The sequence below is a fragment of the Corticium candelabrum genome, chromosome 21, assembly GCF_963422355.1.
Source record: "Corticium candelabrum chromosome 21, ooCorCand1.1, whole genome shotgun sequence".
Lineage (NCBI taxonomy): Eukaryota > Metazoa > Porifera > Homoscleromorpha > Homosclerophorida > Plakinidae > Corticium > Corticium candelabrum.
In genome coordinates, this window is record NC_085105.1 from 5,303,400 (window position 1) to 5,325,840 (window position 22,441).

Sequence of the window (22,441 nt, forward strand, 5' to 3'; positions counted from 1 at the left end):
TTAAAGTTCCACTTATGTCTAATATGAGATAAGAGAAAAGTGTAAACAGTAACAAAAATTTTGAATGTAGATAGTCAAAAGGTAGAGAAACAGTAACATGTCCAGAAGCAGGTGCCACCAAAGCTGACAAGGCACCGCTGCTTTAGAGTGATATTGCAGAAATCCTTGACAACCTCAGAGACAGGCTGACTGATGGAATAGAAACAGACATAATCACACACACACACACACACACACACACACACACACACACACACACACACACACACACACACACACACACACACACACACACACACACACACACACACACACACACACACACACACTCACACACACACACACACTCACACACACACACACACACACACACACACACACACACACACACACACACACACACACACACACACACATTATAAACATTCTAGACCGGGATATCCCTGCATTGAAAGTTGACATCACACTCTACAAGTACTTGTAATTAACTCTAGCATTATGCTGCCATAACCGAACAGATAACTGTTGCATTAGGCTCATAAAATCTACACTTAAAGATACAGTGGATCTTGAGGTAGTCTTGCTTGCAATCAGTTTCAATGATTTTAAGCTGTCATCTGACCAAAGGCCAGAGCTTTCTACCACCAACGGAAAGAATGTGTCGCCAGTGGAATGTACCTCCTCACTATAACGTAGATCGTTTTCTTCTTCTCCCATTGTGCCGCAGCTCCTCCCCTGATTGCTGACTGTTGAACATATTTGGATTAAAATGAATTTTTGAAATGTTACATCAAAATAGGCTGAGAGTCCATTGAAAAAATTCGGGTGGAAGATGTCACCAGGTCGGTTGTTGATTCCGCAACGTTGTTCTTTCCGAGCACCGTTGTCACTTTGCAGAAGGGCATGCCATATCTCGGATGGCATCGTGACGTAAACATTGGATTTGATCTAGCTATGGCCTAAAAGATGATCTCCTTCAATAACAACGATTTGGCCGCATATACATATTGGAATCTTAGAAAAGGAAAAGACCGGAAGCCACAAACGGAGAGCAACAATAAATTCATGACGTGCCATGGCGAGGACTACCTTTTCATTTGGAATTGCTCACAACCAACTGGCAGCATGAGGAACAAAGATGGTATTTAAACGTGGTCTGTCATGGAGACTTCCAAAAGACTTCAATTGATGGACTGTAACTTTGTCTATTTCAACCTTGCAGATGACATTGAGTTGTTGACGGTGATGACAAGTCTAAGACTGGTGGTGTAATTGTGTGAAGAGAAGAAGTCATTGAATAATTGAATGGTAGACATCTCTCCGGGAATGACAAAGGTTTGGGCAAGATAAATTAGCAGGAGCAAGTCGGAGTGACAATTCATTTGTTGTATTGCAGCTACCAAGAAAAGCTGCAATTGCAGTTGTGTTAGCCTGTCATAGACCTATATCTCCCAATCGTGTTGGTAGTCCTGCTTGTAGTCAAACCCCATCTGATACAGAGCTCTGAGAGATTACATCAACGTATCTCAGAGTCCTGCGTCAAATCGATTCCACTACAGCTCAACTTTATCAGGAGAAACAGTGCGTAGTAAATTGTTCCCAGTACAAGAACCACGACAACTGCAAAAAAGAAGCAATTCTATCCATGGATCATGAATGTCTAAAAGAAGTGATTGATTATACAGAATGAAGTCAATGTTCTCCCCAGAAATCTTACAAGGCAAAGTGGAATACTCCATAAAGTGGGCGTTACCCAATGCCACGCCCAATGGCAGTTAAGACTACATTTTACAGATCAATGAGGCTCAACTGTGTCAAGCTCTAGAAATTTCATCGTCCTTGCTCGACAGTGCGCGGGTTGCTTCTATAGAGACAGCCGATTCATTGCACAAGCGGCTTTCATGCTCTAGTAGACTTTGGCGAGTGATCGTTTTACATGGGATATTAATCTAAATAGCTTTACCTAGTGCACATCTTTTAGTACTAGATTGTGTCTTTCGACAAAGAGAGCACAGCAATGACTGTGTTTCCTTTTCTGCCTCACTTCAGCTAGAAGCTATGGGAAATCATTTAGTCACTGGCGATCTACTCCAGTCGTCCTGTGCTTCATCAGTTGCTGCTGGTTTTCTTTCAACAATGCAGGTGTTCTTATCTTTGACAGCGTTGCTCGTAAAGACAGACTCAATAGTTCTCTGCGATGCCCACATGACACGTGCACTTCGCTGACATGTATACGCATATACCAACTTGCACGTGAACACCCAGCTGCGAAAGCATGGTTAAGGGCTGCATGCGCGGGTGTAAAAGTGCTAATTAGTGTTCCGCACAAATTAGTTCACACAATTAGATGCCAACCGCTGTCTTAGTTAATTAATTTAATAAGCTTACTTTGAGATCCTCAAGTCTTGGCACCTGGATGATCAACTTTACCTAAAAGCTTAATTGCTTAGACTAAGGCAGAGCGACCCGCTCTGCCAAAAGATCCTGGGGAGAACACTGGAAGTCAACGCGTTTTGCAATTACATTGTTGTAAAATTCACTTGAACCAATATTAGAGAGCCTAATAGCTCCACTCAATGTTTTAGGCGCTTGATTTCTGTTGGAAGGTTTGGAAGTTCTGATCTTCAGATGGCAAAAAAGTTCACTTTTAGTAAGATTTAATTTTGAAGCCAAAGAAGCGCCTTTTCAACAATGGAGCGCAACAATGTGGAAATGCTTTGGTGGGTTTCAATGAAGGTTCCGTCGTCTAGATACCACAAGCTGAGTTGCAGGTTTTCAATGGGACCAACTAAGTCCATCAATTCCATAATGACCAGAAAAAACAAGAGGGGTCCCAAGGGAACTCCCTGTTGAATGCTAGACGTTGAAAGAATGTGATGGGTATCAAATCTCATTTCACCGGCCAATTTATAAGACCAATGAACCCAATGAACCAATTCAGGAAACTTTTATTCAAGAGAGTGGGAAATTTTTGTTGATTGTATTGGTTAAATGCATTTAACATATCTATTTTCAGACAGCAATAGTTTGGATTGTCTCAGATTTCATGAATGAATGTCCGGCATACGTGAATAGCAGCCTCAAGACTGCCCTTAATGCCAACACCAACCTGTCCATAAGAAAGGAAGATATTGGCAAGACGAGATTTCACCGCATTACAACAGAGTCTGCCTGCAAGGCGTCAAAAAACTTTGCCAACAGCGATGAGGCGGAGACCTCCTGATTTCTTCAAGAGCTGTTAATGGAGTCCTTGCAAACCACGGCGCAATGCGATCATCAAGTTCCCCCGCCAACATCGCAGATATAAAATTTGTTAGTTGTTCAAGGCATAGTTGAGCAGAAAGAGCAACTGATCCAGACACGGCATCGAGAAGATGTAATCTTAGTCGAGTTGCACCTAGACTGGTACCATGGAGAAAAACTTTAAGTGAAGTAATGACACTCACCAAAGTAATAGTTAAAGACGATGGTGACAAACCATCTGATGAAAGTGATAACAGAGCAGATTGAGGGTGACGACAATGAAGTTCCTGCACAGCATCTTCAGCATTGTAATGAGCATAGCGTTGTAATGTTAGAGAACACATCGTGTCAGCAAAAACCCACCGTCCTTTGCTAGTTTGCAACATCGTTGAATATTGGATTTTTGTACCGCTAAAGGATCTAGATTTATTTTCAAAAGAGAAATTGCTGCCTGTGCTTCCCACCAAAGATCAACCAATTGGCCGTCCTGCCATCATTGTAAGCGAGAAGAAATTAGAGGTGTAATAGCATAACGTTTTCTTCGTCCTCCTCTCAGTGGAACTCGTAGAATACATTTCGCAAACATAGCTAGGTGGACAAAACCCCAAAGACCTGATTTGTGGCCATGATATAATTCAGTAGATAGAACTGTAGCGAACAAAGGTCATAGTGAACGGGGTATATAAGAGACTTTAAAGACTGGAAGAAAGACTATTTCTTCAATAGCGGCATTAAAAGCACGCAATCTGCTTTCCCCTCCAGGGTTAAAGAGATCAGCCAGCAATTATATAAATATATAATAATAACAAATTATATATATATATATATATATATATATATATATATATATATATATATATATATATATATATGGCTTAGTGGTTAGCGACAAAGCCTTACTACTCCATGGTTTGGGGGTTCAAACCCCAGTGACGACAGTCAATTATGAAACTTGTCTTTCTTTCTCATGTTTCTCTACCTTTATCCATGAGAAAATGACTCGTTTCAGTCGTTGCAAGTTTCTGTGGTCTGGCAAACGGTCTGTTGACGATGACGTTCAGTGCTTTGCTGATGGTCATTGATATCCACTAGGCATGCTGTATTGAGTTCGTGGTCACCGTAATGCCTGCAATCTATATCAAATTGGCTAGTCATTGATCATCGTGTGGACTACACAGAAACATGTACCCTGCTGGGCTCACCTGCCGGGTTGGTGGGCACCCAGATAGGGTAAAGACCCCACTTGCCCACTATGGAGGGGCATAATGACACACACACACACACACACACACACACACACACACACACACACACACACACACACACACACACACACACACACACACACACACACACACAGAATTTGTTCTGTTTGACTATACATACATTTTGATTTTACAAATACCTACATAATTCTCCAATTTACCTTCTACTGTACTGTCATCACAGACTGCACCTACCATATACATGCAGTTGGAGTGCACATGCAAATTCAAAATTCATTTCACTATCAATGGTATTAGTAAATGAAGCTTCTGCATTAAATGACAAATTTGCTTGTGATTTACACTTTTAACATTTGTCTTCCACCAATTACCAATCGATAATCAAGGACAAATCTCGCTCCTGTGATTAGTCCATAAATCTAGCCAGTACACTGCACTGTGCAGAACCAATATATGATAAATGTACCTTCTCAAATCCAATGACATAAAATGCATTTTCAAGCTGTTTGTTGATGGATGCCTTGCCTGTCTACATAATCAAATACATAGTAAAGCATAAGCAATTACATGATACAGCATTAGAAACCTCTTGCTTTCTGCCCATATTGACAACTGCACGTATGTTAGACAACTTTGGCAAAAGACGAAGGTATGATACACCTAATGACTTGCCTAGCAATCTGGCATCTTGAGCTTGACCCTTGAACATAAAACTCTCTTGCTGTTCAATCTGACTGAGATTATGATAAATAAATCATGACAAAATATTCAAATTTCTATTTAAAATTTACTGACCTCTGCCAGCAAAAGCAACATCAAAAATAGTTGCGTGCACATTCCAAATGTATATAGATACACACACACACAGAATACACACATATAAGACGTGTGTGTAAGTGTGTGGCTATAAAGTGGACGGTTTTCACACGCAAACAAGTCAAACGAGGTTTGGGAACCCCACATACCGTCGAATTTTGCAGCGCTTCACCTGTGGTGGGTATACTATTTATTGGACACCAATAAAATAGCGACATGGAATAATTTGCTGCATACTGGTTTGACAAAATTGGAGGTTTATACAAGTTTGGTCTCAAAGCTTTCGCGACGACATCAAGAAGGTTCCAAGCAGAAGGACACTGATCAAGTTGGCACCTTTTTATCGCAGATTATTATATTTATGGGGACCACATCATGGCGGACGCACTCCAGAAACTCCAACTAACTATGATGAAGCTGCAAGGAAGATTTGTGGGGTAACCTTAACATCGTAAACAAGAACAGTAGAAAACTGTACTACCTATCAATGGTTAGAATGAGATTTCACATGGATAAAGATATACCAAAAACAGCCACCAGCTAAAGAACCATAGCAGCTTTGTTGGATGAAAGAGTAGTAGCAGCTATAGCCAGTCAGTGGCAATGTCTGCTGCATTTGCCTGATCAAAAAACCGTCAGAGTCAAAGTAGACACAACAACTTTATCTTTACCATTCATCGGATTGACTGATTTTGCTAAAAGAGACAATGACAAAAACAGTTTCTAGAAGACTTAGAGACTGTTGTAGAGACACTGGTTTGCAAGGAAAAGTGGGAAACTACAAAAGGGAGAACCATAAAATGGAAACATATATGGATGACAAAGACAATACTGACTCTGTACCATAAAGACATAATTTGGCACCTTGTTCACAGAGTGCTACCTGTTAACGTACGAATGCACCGTTTTGGACTCACAAACAATACAATATGCAGTACAGTTAGACATGTGAGAAAACGATGGAGCACATCTTTTACAACAAGTAGAAAAGATCTTAAATATGGCGGGAAAGAAATGAACGAAATAAAAAGCAAGAATTATATACCGATTGATATGTTGTACGAAGCATAAATATCAAAACAAAGGCCAAACAGGTGTGGAGAACTTTGCAAATGACCGTTTACCGCCAGAAGAGACAAACTCCCTTCCAGAACAATCATAGTGGCCTTACTAATCCAACGTTCGAGAAACAATCAAAATCAATGCAAAACTGGAAAAAACAAAAGAAAATAAAAAATGGAAATCCTTTGCCAAGATTAGCGACGAACGATTAGAACTGAGTGACTTGCTGCTGTAATTTCAAAACTATGATATTGTAATTTGTATTAATTGGTAATGGTATTCTCATGTATATATGTAGTCCTGGACCCGAGAGACCCTTGCATAAAAGTGTGTGGCTATATCTATACTATATCTACATAACTATATCTATCATTATTCAAAATGCACTAAAGTCAAGCATATGTTATTCCTAAAAACTAGACATGCAATGTTTACTAGTCACATTAAACTTAATTTTAATGATTTTTGAAACCAACCCGCATTCACTAGATTAGCAAACATTTTAATTGTATGATACATGTGACGATATATTATCATCATTTATATCAATAAATCTATCTATCTATCTATGTTTCAAATTTTTCATTGTTATACAACTATTAGATAACAACTAGTGTCAAAAAGCATCCATATAATGAATAGTGTCAACATTTCAGAATTACCTCGTAAACATTATAATAACAAGAGCTAAACACACAGCAGCCAAAAAGTGCAAATCTCCACTACGGCAGCTCAGTTTTCCCATTATGCCACTAATAATTGTTTCCATGGCCATCATTTGAAAAGGCATTGTGTTTACCTTAGCACATGCAGTTTGTTTAAATGCATTTGTCCATCAATAACTGCATGGAGATGGTAGAGATGGTAGAGATGAGAGAGAGAGAGAGAGAGAGAGAGAGAGAGAGAGAGGGAGGGAGGGAGGGAGGGAGGGAGGGAGGGAGGGAGGGAGGGAGGGAGGGAGGGAGGGAGGGAGGGAGGGAGGGAGGGAGGGAGGGAGGGAGGGAGGGAGGGAGGGAGGGAGGGAGGGAGGGAGGGAGGGAGGGAGGGAGGGAGGGAGGGAGGGAGGGAGGGAGGGAGGGAGGGAGGGAGGGAGGGAGGGAGGGAGGGAGGGAGGGAGGGAGGGAGGGAGGGAGGGAGGGAGGGAGGGAGGGAGGGAGGGAGGGAGGGAGGGAGGGAGGGAGGGAGGGAGGGAGGGAGGGAGGGAGGGAGGGAGGGAGGGAGGGAGGGAGGGAGGGAGGGAGGGAGGGAGGGAGGGAGGGAGGGAGGGAGGGAGGGAGGGAGGGAGGGAGGGAGGGAGGGAGGGAGGGAGGGAGGGAGGGAGGAGAGACATTCAACGTAGCAGTTGTCTGATAATACAATCACCCCTATCAAACTTACAGGCAGTAATTCTTCAAATTTACTGTCAAGAGACACTGAAAAGAAGCAAAAAAGTATATAAATTCTCTGTTACCCTTCAGTCTGTAACAGCTGACTTACTTTGGAAAGCTAGCTTACTAATCTGCTTCCATAATGGTTTGCGGAAATAAAATATACGATTACGATGCACACTAGACTCAGTGATATAAAAGTAGCCCTACGTAAACACAAAAAATTCAAGACAAACTCAAAGCTAATTACTCGAAAATTGAAGAACCTTCAATAAGGGCAATACAAAATCATTCACCAACCAAGACATCCAGTTTGTTAACAGCTGTTGTCGACGATGTGACACTGCCAAGGGAGTGAAGTGTTTGCTCCCTGGACAACAAGTCTCTAGCCATCTGCAGTCAGAAGACTACAAAATCAAACGTAAATATCAATAAGACAAATGAAAGTGAACATTTAGTAATAATACCTTCATTTTGTACATGAGCTGCTCAACTGATAATGTTTCATAGCGTTTCATTTTCACTAGTAAGCTGACAGCTACCCATCAGTCAAGGCACTTCCATACACCAACCCAACCAAATAAAACCAAAACTAATTGTCTTGTTTAGTTATGGAGCAGACAAAATTAGTGCCCAAACGATTCCAGTGCAGGTTTTGATGGCTGACGGTTCAAACATGTTAATTAAGCTGCTTTTACAGTCATCCTACTCTGCTGATATTCTTCATCAGTTGTGTAACTTACATCTTTCTGGTGGTCTTCCTGAATCAATAATCAAAATCTTTGCTGGTGCCAGATTGATTGCTCTGAAGAAAGGTGAAAACATTTCCAAGAAAAGGTTTGGTAAAATTGAACACAAGCATTTGTGCCATGCTACTTTCCCACACTCACCAAACTTGTGGCAGTCCTTAATCAATTACTGATAAGTAGTAAGTCCTGCAGAGCAGATTTTCTCAAGAACAGAGGTATGGAAAAGCTTGTCAAGCTAGACCTGCTTCAATGAACAGCCTTCACGACACGTGTTGTTTTAAGTCTCAACCATTTGATTCGTTGTGTCAAATTCTTTAATGTTTGACTGTTGCTAATGTATGCTAACAGCTACCTACTGAGTCACCAGACCTTTGTACCTTGTTTTTGCACTTTTCTTTTTTTGGGGGCCTTCATTTTTCCTCGCACCTGTTGATTTCTGGACATAAAGGTAACGAAAAGCGTAAGCGTAGGAAAAACAGATTGGCCACAACAAACACAAAGAGAGGTCATAAGATGCTATGTTAAAAGGATACTTTTGCAAAAAAATTTCCAATTGTGAACTGATCCCCATAGTTCAGTTGGCACACACACACGGCAGACTGTGGTTACCACTGTTACAACCTAGATACAAAGCAGCATTCACTACATCTACCCAAGATGCAATGCAGTATACAAATGCCAGTTACCTGGTAGTGACTTGAAAAAGAAGAGAGAAGATATCCAATATTATCTACTTTGTCTCTATCAACAGGAATAGTAGTACCTTGTTTCTACAAACATCAGTATCAAAACTAAAAAGCAAACACGCGAAAGACACAAGACACTGTATGTTAAAGGAAAACTCTCACAATATACACATTACATATCTGATGATAGTCCTAACTGCCCTAATGACAATTAGCAGCTTTCTTTGTGTCAATTAAACTCTCTACACAACCTAAATTAATTAAGCTTCCAATTTGGGGGTGTCATCCTGGGTGAGATAATGACGTTGGAATAGCTTACTTGCAGACATCGCTGTGTGTTTGGTTATATAGAACAACAAAGAGAGCAAAAGTAGTGTGTGTTTTGATCATTTGCCTTTTGAAAACTGAGATCTCAACATTAGTTAGCAGAGCTTCAACTACAGAATCCTCCCATTGCAAGCAGTCAAAGTCTAACAGTCCAGGAGACTTCTATAAACTAGCAACGTCTGTGTCTAAGTTCAGCAAAGTTTATCAAACTCAAACTGTCCTCAGTGTCAGTCCAAACCTGTGAGAAGACAATGCAAATAATATACGTGCAAACAGTAAGCTATTCATACCTCACCAACTCATCCAGAGTGACACCTCCGGTTAGAAGCTCAATTTCTCCATCCAGAAAAGTTTTCATTAACAAAAAAGCTACTAATAGTCAGAATGTCACTAACGGACCTGTATTTCTGTGGGAGTCCCTCTGAAATAGTGTCATACCTACCACACCTACCCAATAGTGTCATACCCATCCAAATGCACACATGTGTCCCACCCACTCACCTATGTACAACCACAAATATATAAATGAAAGACACACAAGCACAAAAACAAGCCTCTAATATCATACCAGCTGTACAGGACAGTGTCTGCTTAAAATTCTACAAATATCTAACTTCCTGGACAACAACAAAACCAATTTTATATCATATCACACACAACAAAAACACAATACTTGAACTTGGCTATAAATCTCTTGAAGAGAGGCAGCAAGTTTACCATGCCTTTAGTAAGCCTGCCAGACACTTTTCTTCGAAACTTTGAAGTGCAGTGATTCCCAAATTCTGACTTCAAATCAGAGCCCATCAACAACGCTTGTTGAATCAGCCAACGAGCTCCATTGTTGGATGCTTGCAACTGACTGATAAGGCCTATAGAACCAACACACACAGCTTAGAAGCTGCTACTAACTTGATGCAAAATATGACAACATTATGTCATTACACGACTGTAACTATCATCATCACATGCTCCTCGAAGTCATTATCGCTACCAATCACAACCAGCACTACCATTATGATTATGTGTTGTCATCAACCGCTTAGTGGGGAGTGGGTCTTTACCTTCAACTGGGTACCCACCAACCCAACAGGTAAGTGAAGAGAGAAAGTGATAGGAGTTGACTACGCTTCGTTCTCTCCAATCATACCTTCGGTCACTGGAGGATGCAGCAAATCAACGGATACTTTCATGAAACGCTGGCCTCGTTAATTGCTGAGAAAGATGGCTCTTCGTTTGCTACAATGATCAATTGGATTCACTGCCACCTGAGATTAGTCATCATGTGTATCAGGGGCTCAACGATGAGAAGGGCAGAGCAAACAAGTGACAACATTCTGCTGATAACAGCAAAGGGTCGCTTTTAATTTACAGAGGACATAACTTCAAGACTTTACATATATTCTTCTGACAGTTTGTTACAGTTAGTCAATTGCATTTAATACTTTTTAAAAATTGTAGCTTATGTCTATCTTATTTCGTCTCATCTATGGAACGTAGATGTCTATATACAACACAATATACTACCATTGTCATTATTATTATATTATATACACAACAAATATTATATTATTGTTGTTGTTATATTATGACATCACTACCCCTTGAAAAGGCAAGCAAGTCCTTACCCTCAACTGGATGCCTGTCAATCCCCTAGTCAAATCCCAAGGGTAAATCTGTCTGTAAAATTCAACTAGCAATCGATCATTGATTACATGCATTTGCACTACAAAGATATTGCCAGCTGAACATCAGGCCTTGTAAATTTAACTAATTTAGCTACCAGGAAGGCAGGCACTGATCCTCATTGCCAACAACCTGTGTGTTAGATAACAAAAACTTCGATTGAACAGGATAAGTCTACTCCTACGGACAAAGCAAAAACACCAGTAACTAAAACTAACAGACTACCTGGGTATTATGTATCAAAACCACTCTAACTGCAACCCAAAATGAGCAGCAACGTTAATTTTCAAGTAAACCACAGCAAGAGCTCAACAACAAATATTTCAGCATTCAGAAATGTAAATATCCAAACAATGTAGCTTACTAAAAATTTTACATCAATGATAGTAAACAATCATTCTAAAGTGACAAATAAAACGTGATTTGTTACAGGTCATACCAAATTAACCAGAAATATGCAAATAACAACAGTTTCCAAAATGCATGAAGTTTAGACTAAGCAGTAATTGTTATTTCATATAGCTATCCATAGTAAGTTGTGCTGAACTAGTACCATAAACAAAATTTGCTTCTCACAATGCAAACCAACATGGCTACCTAGACAAGATATGATTTCAATTACAACAATTCAACTAAGTAAATACGTAAAGCACCGTTTGCTGTAAGTGATGCAAGTTGTGATGACCTAGAAAGAAGGCCAGCTGCTGTGCAATATATTAAATACATTGCAAAGACTGCGTCTAAAGCTCTTAAAATCACCAATACCACCAGTGTCCAACCATGTCACACGCAACTTATATCTTTACAGCTTCAAACTTGCAAATATTCTGCTTACTCAATATCTATCAAGAGTTTGCTACACTTCTGTATAGGTTATTGTATCATTAGGGTACTATATGGCTTTTAGAAGCACAAGGGGCGTGGTTATTGCCCTAGGCAAAGCCGAGGGCTATAACTCCGCCCCGAGTGATTGTAAAGCTATATAGCACTCTAATGATACAATAATCTATTTATGCCATGGTCACGTAACGTGTCAATAAAAGAGTTTTGTTGCTAATTTGCACATCAGTGAAACAGGATGCACCACAATGACGATGGCAACTTTTAACAGACTCAGAGATTTAGAGGAGCTACGACATATGAAGATGTACAGAAGTTACTTGCTGCAAGTATTCCAGGAAGCACCCAAAAAATACAGCATGAACCGTGCATATATTCAGCAAGCGTATATTCAGTGAATGGCAAATCAAGCTGATGTAATTGATCAATTGCAGACTTTTCCACTGACCAACTAGACTATTAGATGCTGCGTTTCGTAATGGAGGTCATCAGTGGCTCGTTCGAAAAAGAAGAAGAATACCAGCCAGACACACTATATTCCATTGACTGCGGGCTGCAAAGACACCTCCATGAGAACGGCCGACCAGAGCTGAACTCTTTCGTCGATCCAAAGTCCAGCTTTATACAAAAAGTCCTTGATGGACAAATGAAAAAGATGACAGTGAAAGGCCAAGTGAAGCCACAAAAACAAGCAGATACAATTCACTTGACACGAAAGCCAAACTATGGGACAGTGGTGTATTTGGCGAGTACAGTGGGCAATGAATGCTCTACACTCTCTACTACTACATTTCGAAATGCTTTAGTTTGTGAGCTGCAGACGAGCATTCAATAATTAGGACCTGTCTCCCGTGTCATTCAAATTCGAAGAAGACGTCTGACGCGAACCTATCAAACTGTATACGTTCAATATTCACTTGAAGTAGACTGCAACTGACTTTGTCATTTCAGGAAACATTGAAAGTGAGATAGATGTTTTAGTTGTGTTTAGCATAAGCAGAGTGTTGGGATGACTATGTGCCGCTAGTAGGCATGCATTACCAAAACTGTGCAATAAGTGAGAGTGCGATAATAACCGAAAGTAACTTATTGCACACCTACAGTGCAATAGTTCATCTACACCACCTCGATACACGCTCGTGGCTGGTCGCATGTCACGTGACCATGTTATAACCATTATTCTCTGTAAGCAAAACATTAGTCACTAACATTTTGGATGAATTTTCTCTGAAGTTGATGAAGCATAAAACATCTTAGAACGGTGGAAAACATCTGTTTCCATAATAACATGTTCTTTAGCGAAAACTGAAGAAGCTCCTCTCTTGGAATGAAGTCTTTCTCTCTTTTGCTTTTTCTTCAATGGCTGGTTGTCCTCATCAGCACAAAAAGATCTACGCAATCGTCTCCTGTTCCTTTGTGGAACAAATCTTTGTAGTAGCCCTTGATTCTTTAGCCTCTCATATAAGAAACCAGCTGGAAGACCTAAAAGCTTACAAGTGACATAGTGAACATGATTTGTCACAGAATATGCCAAATTAACCTGATATTTGCACATAACAACCATTAGGAAGTTCCATAAACATGGAATACTTGGTCAGCAGTTCAACCCAGCATGAATCACCAATTCTACAAAAGAACAACTACCTGATAGAATGTAATTTACTCTTCACTATATACACTTTCCCACTGCATAAACTCACAGGCTTAATCTCAAATCAAAATTTAACTAAATATAATTGGATAATAACTGTAGTTTATAACAAAACTAAGAGCAAAAATATCAGCCAGGCATTGAACATTTACTGGCCTAAATGTCCACTTGTCCACTCATGGGTTGCTGCGACCAGACATAATGTCCACAACTCTAACTCTGCCTCCTTCACCATGCACAGTAATCACACGACACATGAGATGCACATGATGTCTTCCACTATGCATTTCACAGCTCTCCACTAAACAGACATTTCACTGCTCTGCTAAACATGTCACAGCCAAGCGCACGTGTTAGCTACTGTCAAGTTGGCAGCTTTGTATGCTGTGTGATGAAAGTAACAAACGTAGTTTCATAAATGTAGCTAAAAAACAGGGACATGCTTTTTTCTGCTGAGAACATGTTAGAACATTTATTGCCTTAACAGTGATCAGTGTCACAAGTAACTGCGTCCTTAGCACGCACTCAGCCGGTCTTGCTGTTAACTCAAGTCTATCTATTTCAAGAATGACTGGCTAGTCATAAATGCCGGTCAATGACTGAAATGTAACACACTACAAGTTCCCAGATGTATATACTACATCCTCCTCCCTCCCAACCATGTGACTGATATTAACAATTAAGAGGTATGTAGTACAGCAGAATAGTCTAATCTACTAAAAATTCAGTCTGTCTGGTGCCTTTCTCCTTCTGCTGGAACGGCGGACTGGAGTCACTCCTTTGTTAGCACCTAGACTTGATGCTCTAGTTGGTTCCGCGTGTGTCACTAAGTCTTCTGGTCCTGTGCTAATATCTGGCGACGGTATCATCGCATCCTGTTCTATTTGTTTGTCAACTTCATCTTGTTGTTGTTCTGGTAAGTCTCCCGGCGATACTGGTACTGTACCATTGCTCTTGAACATGGTTTATCTAGTGGATGTATTGGTTCCACCAGTAGGTCTTCTGGTTCACCTCTTTCATGTCTTCCTGATTGTAATCTTTTCTGAATTTGATACAAATGTCGTGTGACTACCCTCCCATCTTCCAGTAACTGAGAATGACCAAAACTTGTCTTCTAGCAGCAGAAAACTAAATGTATCCTAATGTCAAGCAAAACGTCTGACACTGACATCTCTGATGTAAGCTTCTTCCAGTTTTCACTAAGTCAGCTTTCTTCATGATAGTGTATGATAGGGGGCCTGTCTTGGACTGAACTACACCCACTACCCAAGGACAACCTCTGTTGTAATTGCGCATGTAGACTCTCACCTCGTTGTAAAAGTCTATCATACTAATCCCGTTACGCTTGCAGAAATGCTTCTCTTGCCATTGTTCTTGTGTACAATTTACTTCAAGTTAGAGAGTAACAAATCTAAACGTGACCATAACTTGCAACCCATTAATAATTCCGCAGGCGATATTCCTGTCGTGGAATGTGGTGTAACCAGTAGCTGAACAACACTTGTGTCAAGAGATATGTCAATGTTCCTTGTTTTGCTAGACAGTCCTTTCTTCAATACTTGTACTGCTCTTTCTGCCAGCCCATTTCTTGATGGATGATACGGTGCTGTTTTAACGTGGTCAATTCCATTCAATTTTACAAAATCGGTAAAGTCTTGACTGGTGAATACTGACCCATTGTCTGATACCAGCTTTCAGGAATTCCATGAGTTGAGAAAATTTTTTTTAACTTTTCCACGGTAGTCTTCATCGTCGCTGATTCTACAGGTTCTACTTCAATCCACTTCGAGTGTGCGTCAATGAGTACAAGAAACATTTTTCCTAGCAAGGGTCCAGTGTAGTCCACGTGTACCCTCATCCATGGCTGATGGGGCCAAAAACAGAGATGCAATGGAGCTCTTGGTGGTGTGTTCCTTGTTCTTGACAACTAGAACAACTTTGGACCTTGCGTTCGATGTCCCCATCCAGTCCAGGCCACCAGACTACTGTTCTGGCTAAGCCTTTCATCTGTGCCACATCAGGATGACTAGCATGTAACTCCTCCAGAACTCGTTATTGCCCTTGTGGTGGTACAATCACCATGTACCCCCATAATACGCATCCCTCTTTTATAGATAATTCACTTGCTCTTCGCCAGTAAGGAGTCAACGCTTCGATTAGTGGTTTATTGGGCAAACTATGATTGACATAATATTGTACCCTGGACAGTATAGAGCCTTCTTTTGTCCCTTCTAACATCTTTTACCAATACTGGTGACGATTCCAGTTGCTGTAAAAATCGAATTGTCTCTGGTTGTTCTTCCTCAGTTGTCGACGATAGCTGTAAGAGTAATAGACTGCAGGCATCTGCATTACTGATATCCCGGCATGGTTTGTATTGCAACTTATAACTGTAGCCCGATATGATCATGGCCCATCAATGTATTCTCGCTGATGCCATTTGGCGGAAGAAGCGTAGTTTCCCCCAACATCCTACCCATGGTTATGGTCTAAGTCTAGGACAAACTCTTTACCAAACAGATATTGGAGAAATCTTTGCAAACAAATAATTACTGCCAATGCTTCTCTTTCCACCCGTGCGTATTCCTCTCCGCTTTCGTCAATGTTCTCAGTGCAAATGCTACTGGGTGTTCTTTCCGCCCTTCCCTCTCTGAGCCAATACAGCACCTAAACCGTACAACGAAGCAGCACAAGGTTACGATTGACTCTTACTGCTGGATTGAAATGTGCTAACACTTTGGCTGACACTAACAGTTGTTTTGATTGGCGATAACCTCGTTCTTGTTCACATGACCGGTTCCACTTTACTCCTTTTCGTAATAAGACAGCTATCCTACTGTCACATTTGTGGTCTGGGTGCTTCCGTTATTGCCTGAATTCGTTCCTTGTCCAGATGTAACCCTGTCTTGTCAATGACATGTCTCAACTACACTATTCAGATTGCATAAACCGGCACTTGTCTTTATTCAGCCTTAGTCCAGCCTCTTCCAACTTCGTCAACACCTTACCTAAGGTAGACAAATGCTTTTGTTCGTTTCTTCCTGTTATTATTATGTCATCTAAGTAGACCACTACTCCTGGAATTGCTTGCAACAGAGTTTCCATAGTTCTTTGAAAGATACCAGGAGCCAATGAAATACCAAATGGTAGTCTATATTATACTGATATACTGTAATCCCTGGTGAGTATTGATGACTACATACTTACGTGATTCCTCATCAAGTACAAGCTGTTGATACGCTCTATCCATATCCAGGGTTGTAAACTGCTGTCCTCCTGCTATTTCAGCGAACAAATCTTCAATGCGTGGAACCAGATAAGTATTGCATTTCGACACTTGATTCACTGTCAACCGATAGTCTCCACAGATTCTGACCTCTACACTGTTTTTCAATACTGGAATTATGGGAGCTGCCCACTCCGAATAGTGTATTGGCTCAATCATTCTGGCTTTTGTGAGGTCAAACAATTCTTCGTCCATCTTCTCTCTCAAAGCATACGGTAGTTGTCTTGGTCGGTAAAACTTGGAACTCATCATTTCTGTCACCAGTAATTTCACTTCCACACCTTGTAATCTGCCTAACTTTTCACTCAACACTTCACTGTGTAATAACAATAACCCTTCCACTTTTCCTTGGTGAGGGTTTGCCTCCAAAAAATGAACTCTCCCCAATCAATTGTACTTGCCAAATCCAGTCTCTTCCTAATAAACTCGAGCCAGAGCCTGCCACTACAACAAGCGGAAGAGACAATCGGCGTCCATCCGGAGAGTCTACCCACACTTTCAAGTTTCCACATAGAGGTACCGGTTCACCACTATATGTCTTCAGCGTCTGCTTTGTATCTTCCAATGCTGCTTCACCTTTCTTTCAGACTGAGTTCCATATTGTTTGCTCACAATATTGATACTCGCTCCCGTGTCTATTTCCATCTCGAGTGACTGTCCTTCTACAGTCAACGTTGTCTTCACTGGCTTCTCTTTTCCTTTGTGTAACGCGAGAATATTGCCACTAATCCACTCAACCTCCTCATCCTCATTTGTATCTGACTGCGCCTCCTCATAGCCGACATTGTAGGTACCTCTACCACAATCCTCTATCAGAGCAGCTTTCCTCACTGTGCGACACACAGCCTTCGCATGCCCAATTTTGCCGCAGCCAAAACATTTGACATCCTTGAACCAGCACTCGAACTGTTTGTGTCCCTGTTTACCACAGCGATAACATTCAGATATCTTGTCAGTCGGTCTGTTACCTGCTTTGAGTGCTTGTTGCTTCTACAATTGGTGTACAGACCCTCTTTCTGGGTTATCAGGCATACTCATTGCTTCCTTCTGCTTCAGCTCTGCAGTATTCTTTTTAGCTGCTTCTAGTGCAATCGCCAAGTCATACGCCCTCTTGAATGACATGATGTTATCTCTTTTTCTGCCAACAGCTGTTGCTGTATCAGTCATTCCTTATTCCTACGACTAGTCTGTCTTGTAGCATATCACTAAGCACAGCCCCGAATTCGCAATGTTCACTGAGTTGCTGCAGTTCTGCCGTAAATTTAGGGACCGACTCACCTTCCTGACACGATTGACTGTTAAACCTAATCCGTTGTACTATTACTGATGGCTTCGGGTCAAAATGTTCTGTCAACATCTGTAGTATTTTGTCGACTGACTTCTCTTTAGGCTTCAACGAAGCCACAACACTTCTTAGAGTTCAATAGGTGCGAGCTCCAATCATGCTTACTAGAATAGCTCTTTGTCTATCAGCATCATCTACGCCATTCGCTGCAAAGTATTGTTCTAAATTTTCTGCATAAAGTGGCCATTTCTCCTTTGATTCGTCAAACTCCGCTATTTGTCCGAATACTCCCATCTCGTCGCCAGATGTCACAAGTAACTGCGTACTTAGCAAGTGCTCAGCCGGCCTTGCTGTTAACTCAAGTCTATCTATTTCAAAATGCGGGTCAGTGACTGAAATGTAACACAATACACGTTCCCATATGTATATCCTACATCTGCAAAGGGCTTCATAGGTAAGTTGATTTATGCAACAGTATTACAGTACATTGTAATTCTGAAGGGCCTAAAGCCTAGTTCACAATATCTGCCAGACAACAATCTAGTCCCGTCCTGCAAGGTGATGCACCAGCTTTACGGCAGCCGGACAGATATAATTAATTCTATTTGTAGCTGGACTGCTCCAGGAAGCGATGCAGCCATGTCGCCTAATCAGTGAAGTGCAAAATGGGGCAATTGCCACACGCAACTGCAGTGTAAAAACGTTTCCTCTTCTTTCTCATAGCTCTGTTGCAGTGGTAACGCCACAACAGAGACAAAAGCATATCTTCTTCATTGCAGATATCAATTCCGTTTTGTCACGTGATGATGATGTATTGCATATAGTGAGGAAGGAGATACTAATTGTGAACACCGCCGAACAGTGACAGACAGCTGTCAGGCATGGTCCGGCACGTCTCCAGCAGATATTGTAAACCAGCCTCAAGAGTCATAAGAGAAAATTCAAGTACACTTGAGATCTCAAAATTTCAACTGAATGACATGACTAGATGTTCAGCTAAGTGACTGCTAAGTCCGTTCAGATGAAAGTGACAGGACATCATGTCCTGTGTAGGAGTGATATTTCACACACTGTAAACTTACAAGTCTCTGGTATACAAAATCACAAGAGAAGTATATACACTACTTAAAAACACAAAGCATTGTTGGGGCAAACCCCAGTGAGAACAGACATGAAACACAGTGATTTGTCATCCAGGAGAATATGCCCCGTAAATGTCTTTGTAAAAGCAACGTGTTATCACGCTTTTGGCAGCAGCCGTCAAGCCATCAGGAGTTCCAGCCATTTGCACATTCTCTTATTAGTCCAGTGGGAGTGGCTCTCAGCAATCAGTTGATGTTGAAGATGTTAACTATCTTCCTCTCTGATGTGTCAGCTAAGAACAATGTTCACGTGTATGTAGAAATTTGAAATAGACATAAACATATTCTTAAACCTCCATGCACAACGCGTACGCAAACCACTTTGTGGTGTCATTGCTCACACCATTCGTAGATACTCTAGCATGCAAAGAAATTTAAGTAAATTTCTGTTCAAATCAAGCTACGACTAGTTCATAGTCACAGCCGGACATGGACGCGCGTTTGGACATTGCGGAGAACATACACGTATATAGTGCTAAAGAAAATTTCTTTGTAAAAGCAACGTGTTCTCACATTAAGTTGCATTTTCGGCCGCAGTCGTCAAGCCATCTCTATGAGCTTGAGCCTGTTTGCACATTCTCTTATTAGTCCCATGGGAATGACATGCACTTCCAGACCAGAGAGCGTGCAAACGCTAGTCTATACCAAGTCGATACTAAATGGATTTTGGAAATAGCCTTCTAAGCCAGTCAGCTCCTTACAACAGGAATGTTGGTTGTAAATTCTGATTGGTTTAGCAGCAACTGGTTATGCTAGGTGCACTACCGCTGATTGCGCGCGTGTGAAATCCTTGTGGGCGGTTAAGTGCACGCCAGAGCTGTGATGAAGACACCGGTGCACGCACACATCTTAGTTTTAGTTTCAGCTTCAGTTCTTCAATATTTTCAAGCCTGCGGTGACAGGACATGCACAGCAGCGTAGCTAAACCATCATCTTTGACAACCGATCGACCGGTAGTCCCGCCAGTCGAGCAGTAGTCTTGCCAGTCGAGCGGTTAGACTAGCTAGCAGTCTGCCAAAGAATCAAAGAGTCGTGGTTTTATGCCGTCCACCAAGATATCGCTGCAAACACGGCAGATGTCTCTTCTTTGTTCGTGAGATCTCACGGCATTTACAAATGATATGTTGATCTACCGTATTACCTCGCATAGAACGGCATGCCTTTATGGAACGAATTTTACCACGGTGCCGTTATACCTCGAGGTACAATGGCATGCCGTTGTAAATGAGGGAATTTACCAGCGCCTCAAGTTGCACATCCAAAAAATCTAATATCTTTCTTAAGCGGTACTGCTAACTACTACTATGTCTTCAAGAACATGCCATGCATAGATAAGCACTAATCAAACTTGTCCACGCGCGGCCGCCAACTTGAATCCTACTGTGTAGGATGTCCTGCTTCTGGCTTTCGGCTGACTTGAGTCAAAGTCTTCACCAACGGCAACATCATCATTAGCATCATCCTCCACATTGACACGTGTCTCCTCCATTACCGCAATATTAATATCAATAGATAGGCCTCGTATTACTGTGACTACCGTACCTCGCTCTATAATGGCACCTCACCCTATAACGGCATGCCGTTATAGGTACCAGCTGGAGTTGTAGCGGATTCTGGTAAAATTCAATTATAATGGCATGCCGTTCTATGCGCGGTAATACGGTAGGTAAAATGATCTCACGCTGTTAGACTACCATTTAGCATCGCTTTTGGTAAATACTTCCAAAATCATTTTAGTATCGACTTGGTCCAGACTAGAGTTCGCGCGCTTCGCGCTCTCTGGTCTGAAAGTTCGAGGCTACCTGGAGTGCCATACAGCTTTCACTTTATACCTGCACTGCGACATTACGAACCATCATGTCTGTGATTGGCTCAAAATCAACATCATTTCCGGTCGCTCATACCATCACAAACATCTCAATACAGTACATAGGAAGGGTCTTGCTCCAACAATAGCCTCCAAAATTTTCTGGTCTTTTCCAATAAAAAGCTGTCAACCATCAACCTAACTACTAATTCTCTCTTAACGGCAAGTCAGCCAAATGAATTTATTATCATCCCCGTCCATGCCAAGTTTGCAGGCCATCCATTGAATTTTTCTATTTTATGTTAATGCACAAAGCAGAATTCTGCACAAATTTAACAATAATAAACATGCACTAGTAGGGAAGCATCACAACATCAAGCACTAAAGCATAAATAAGGGGTGTGGCTGTCATGTTCTACAACCATGGTATGGGTGCAGAGAGGAAATTATATAACAAGATTTTTTGAGTCGGACATCTTAAAAGTGCTCAGTCATCAAGTAAATATTATACTTTTATTACACTTCACTCTCAAATAAATGCCACTATTTTAAATCTTACACTTGCAAAGTGCCAATAACAGACGCCACCCTCAAATAAACACCACAAATTGTTTAGCAAATATTCACATTTTGATTTAAACGTTTAAACTTTAACTTAACTTTAAGCTTCTCTGGAACAGCTGCCATCTCAGATCAATTCCTAACAGCAGCAAAATAGTCGATGTGGCACACACACACACACACACACACACACACACACACACACACACACACACACACACACCTGGAACCTGGAATTCCACCATACCCACTATGGGCTTCGACATCGCAGAAGTTTCCGCCAAGAAGAGCGGTCATTGGCTTGTGACGGGTCAATATTCAATGACACCGGGTCTCGTTGAATGGTATCAATCCAACTGTTCTTTGGACCATGCTGAGGGCATTTCACATTATGCAACTTGCTTCTCAGCAACAAGTTTTGTGGACGAGAGACGTTCATCCGTTGTAAATGACCAAGGCACTGCAATCTTTGATGTTGAATTTGACGTTCAATTGGTTCTTCCTTGGCAGATTTCAAATTGAAAGAATTTCTTATCTTGTTCAGTCTTGATACACCCAAGACAGATCTAATACAGCGTATATGAAAAGTTTTCAGTCTTCGAATATTTACTTGAGTGATTGCCCAAGTCTCACAACCATATAGTAAAACTGGCATCACTAGTGACCTAAAGACTCTCAGTTTTTTCTTCTTACTAAATTCTCGGTTTGTG

At 41.2% G+C, this 22,441-nt stretch overlaps 1 protein-coding gene across 1 annotated transcript in view; it reads right to left on the minus strand.

The window, feature by feature from the left end:
• Positions 1 to 20,844, minus strand: part of LOC134196408 (telomerase reverse transcriptase-like) — a 51,988-nt gene extending 31,144 nt beyond the window's left edge. Inside the window, exons 1-13 of the mRNA XM_062665524.1 lie at positions 20,745 to 20,844; positions 13,540 to 13,625; positions 13,209 to 13,481; positions 10,150 to 10,345; positions 10,045 to 10,093; positions 9,150 to 9,233; positions 8,997 to 9,084; positions 8,182 to 8,252; positions 7,981 to 8,121; positions 7,824 to 7,920; positions 7,725 to 7,759; positions 5,056 to 5,169; positions 4,936 to 4,998 (exon numbers count right to left, since the gene is read on the minus strand). Of these exons, the coding sequence (XP_062521508.1) occupies positions 4,936 to 4,998; positions 5,056 to 5,169; positions 7,725 to 7,759; positions 7,824 to 7,920; positions 7,981 to 8,121; positions 8,182 to 8,252; positions 8,997 to 9,084; positions 9,150 to 9,233; positions 10,045 to 10,093; positions 10,150 to 10,345; positions 13,209 to 13,481; positions 13,540 to 13,625; positions 20,745 to 20,833 (1,386 nt within the window). The 5' untranslated portion in view covers positions 20,834 to 20,844. The remainder of the gene's footprint in view (positions 1 to 4,935; positions 4,999 to 5,055; positions 5,170 to 7,724; positions 7,760 to 7,823; positions 7,921 to 7,980; positions 8,122 to 8,181; positions 8,253 to 8,996; positions 9,085 to 9,149; positions 9,234 to 10,044; positions 10,094 to 10,149; positions 10,346 to 13,208; positions 13,482 to 13,539; positions 13,626 to 20,744) is intronic.
• Positions 20,845 to 22,441: the final 1,597 nt, after the last annotated feature.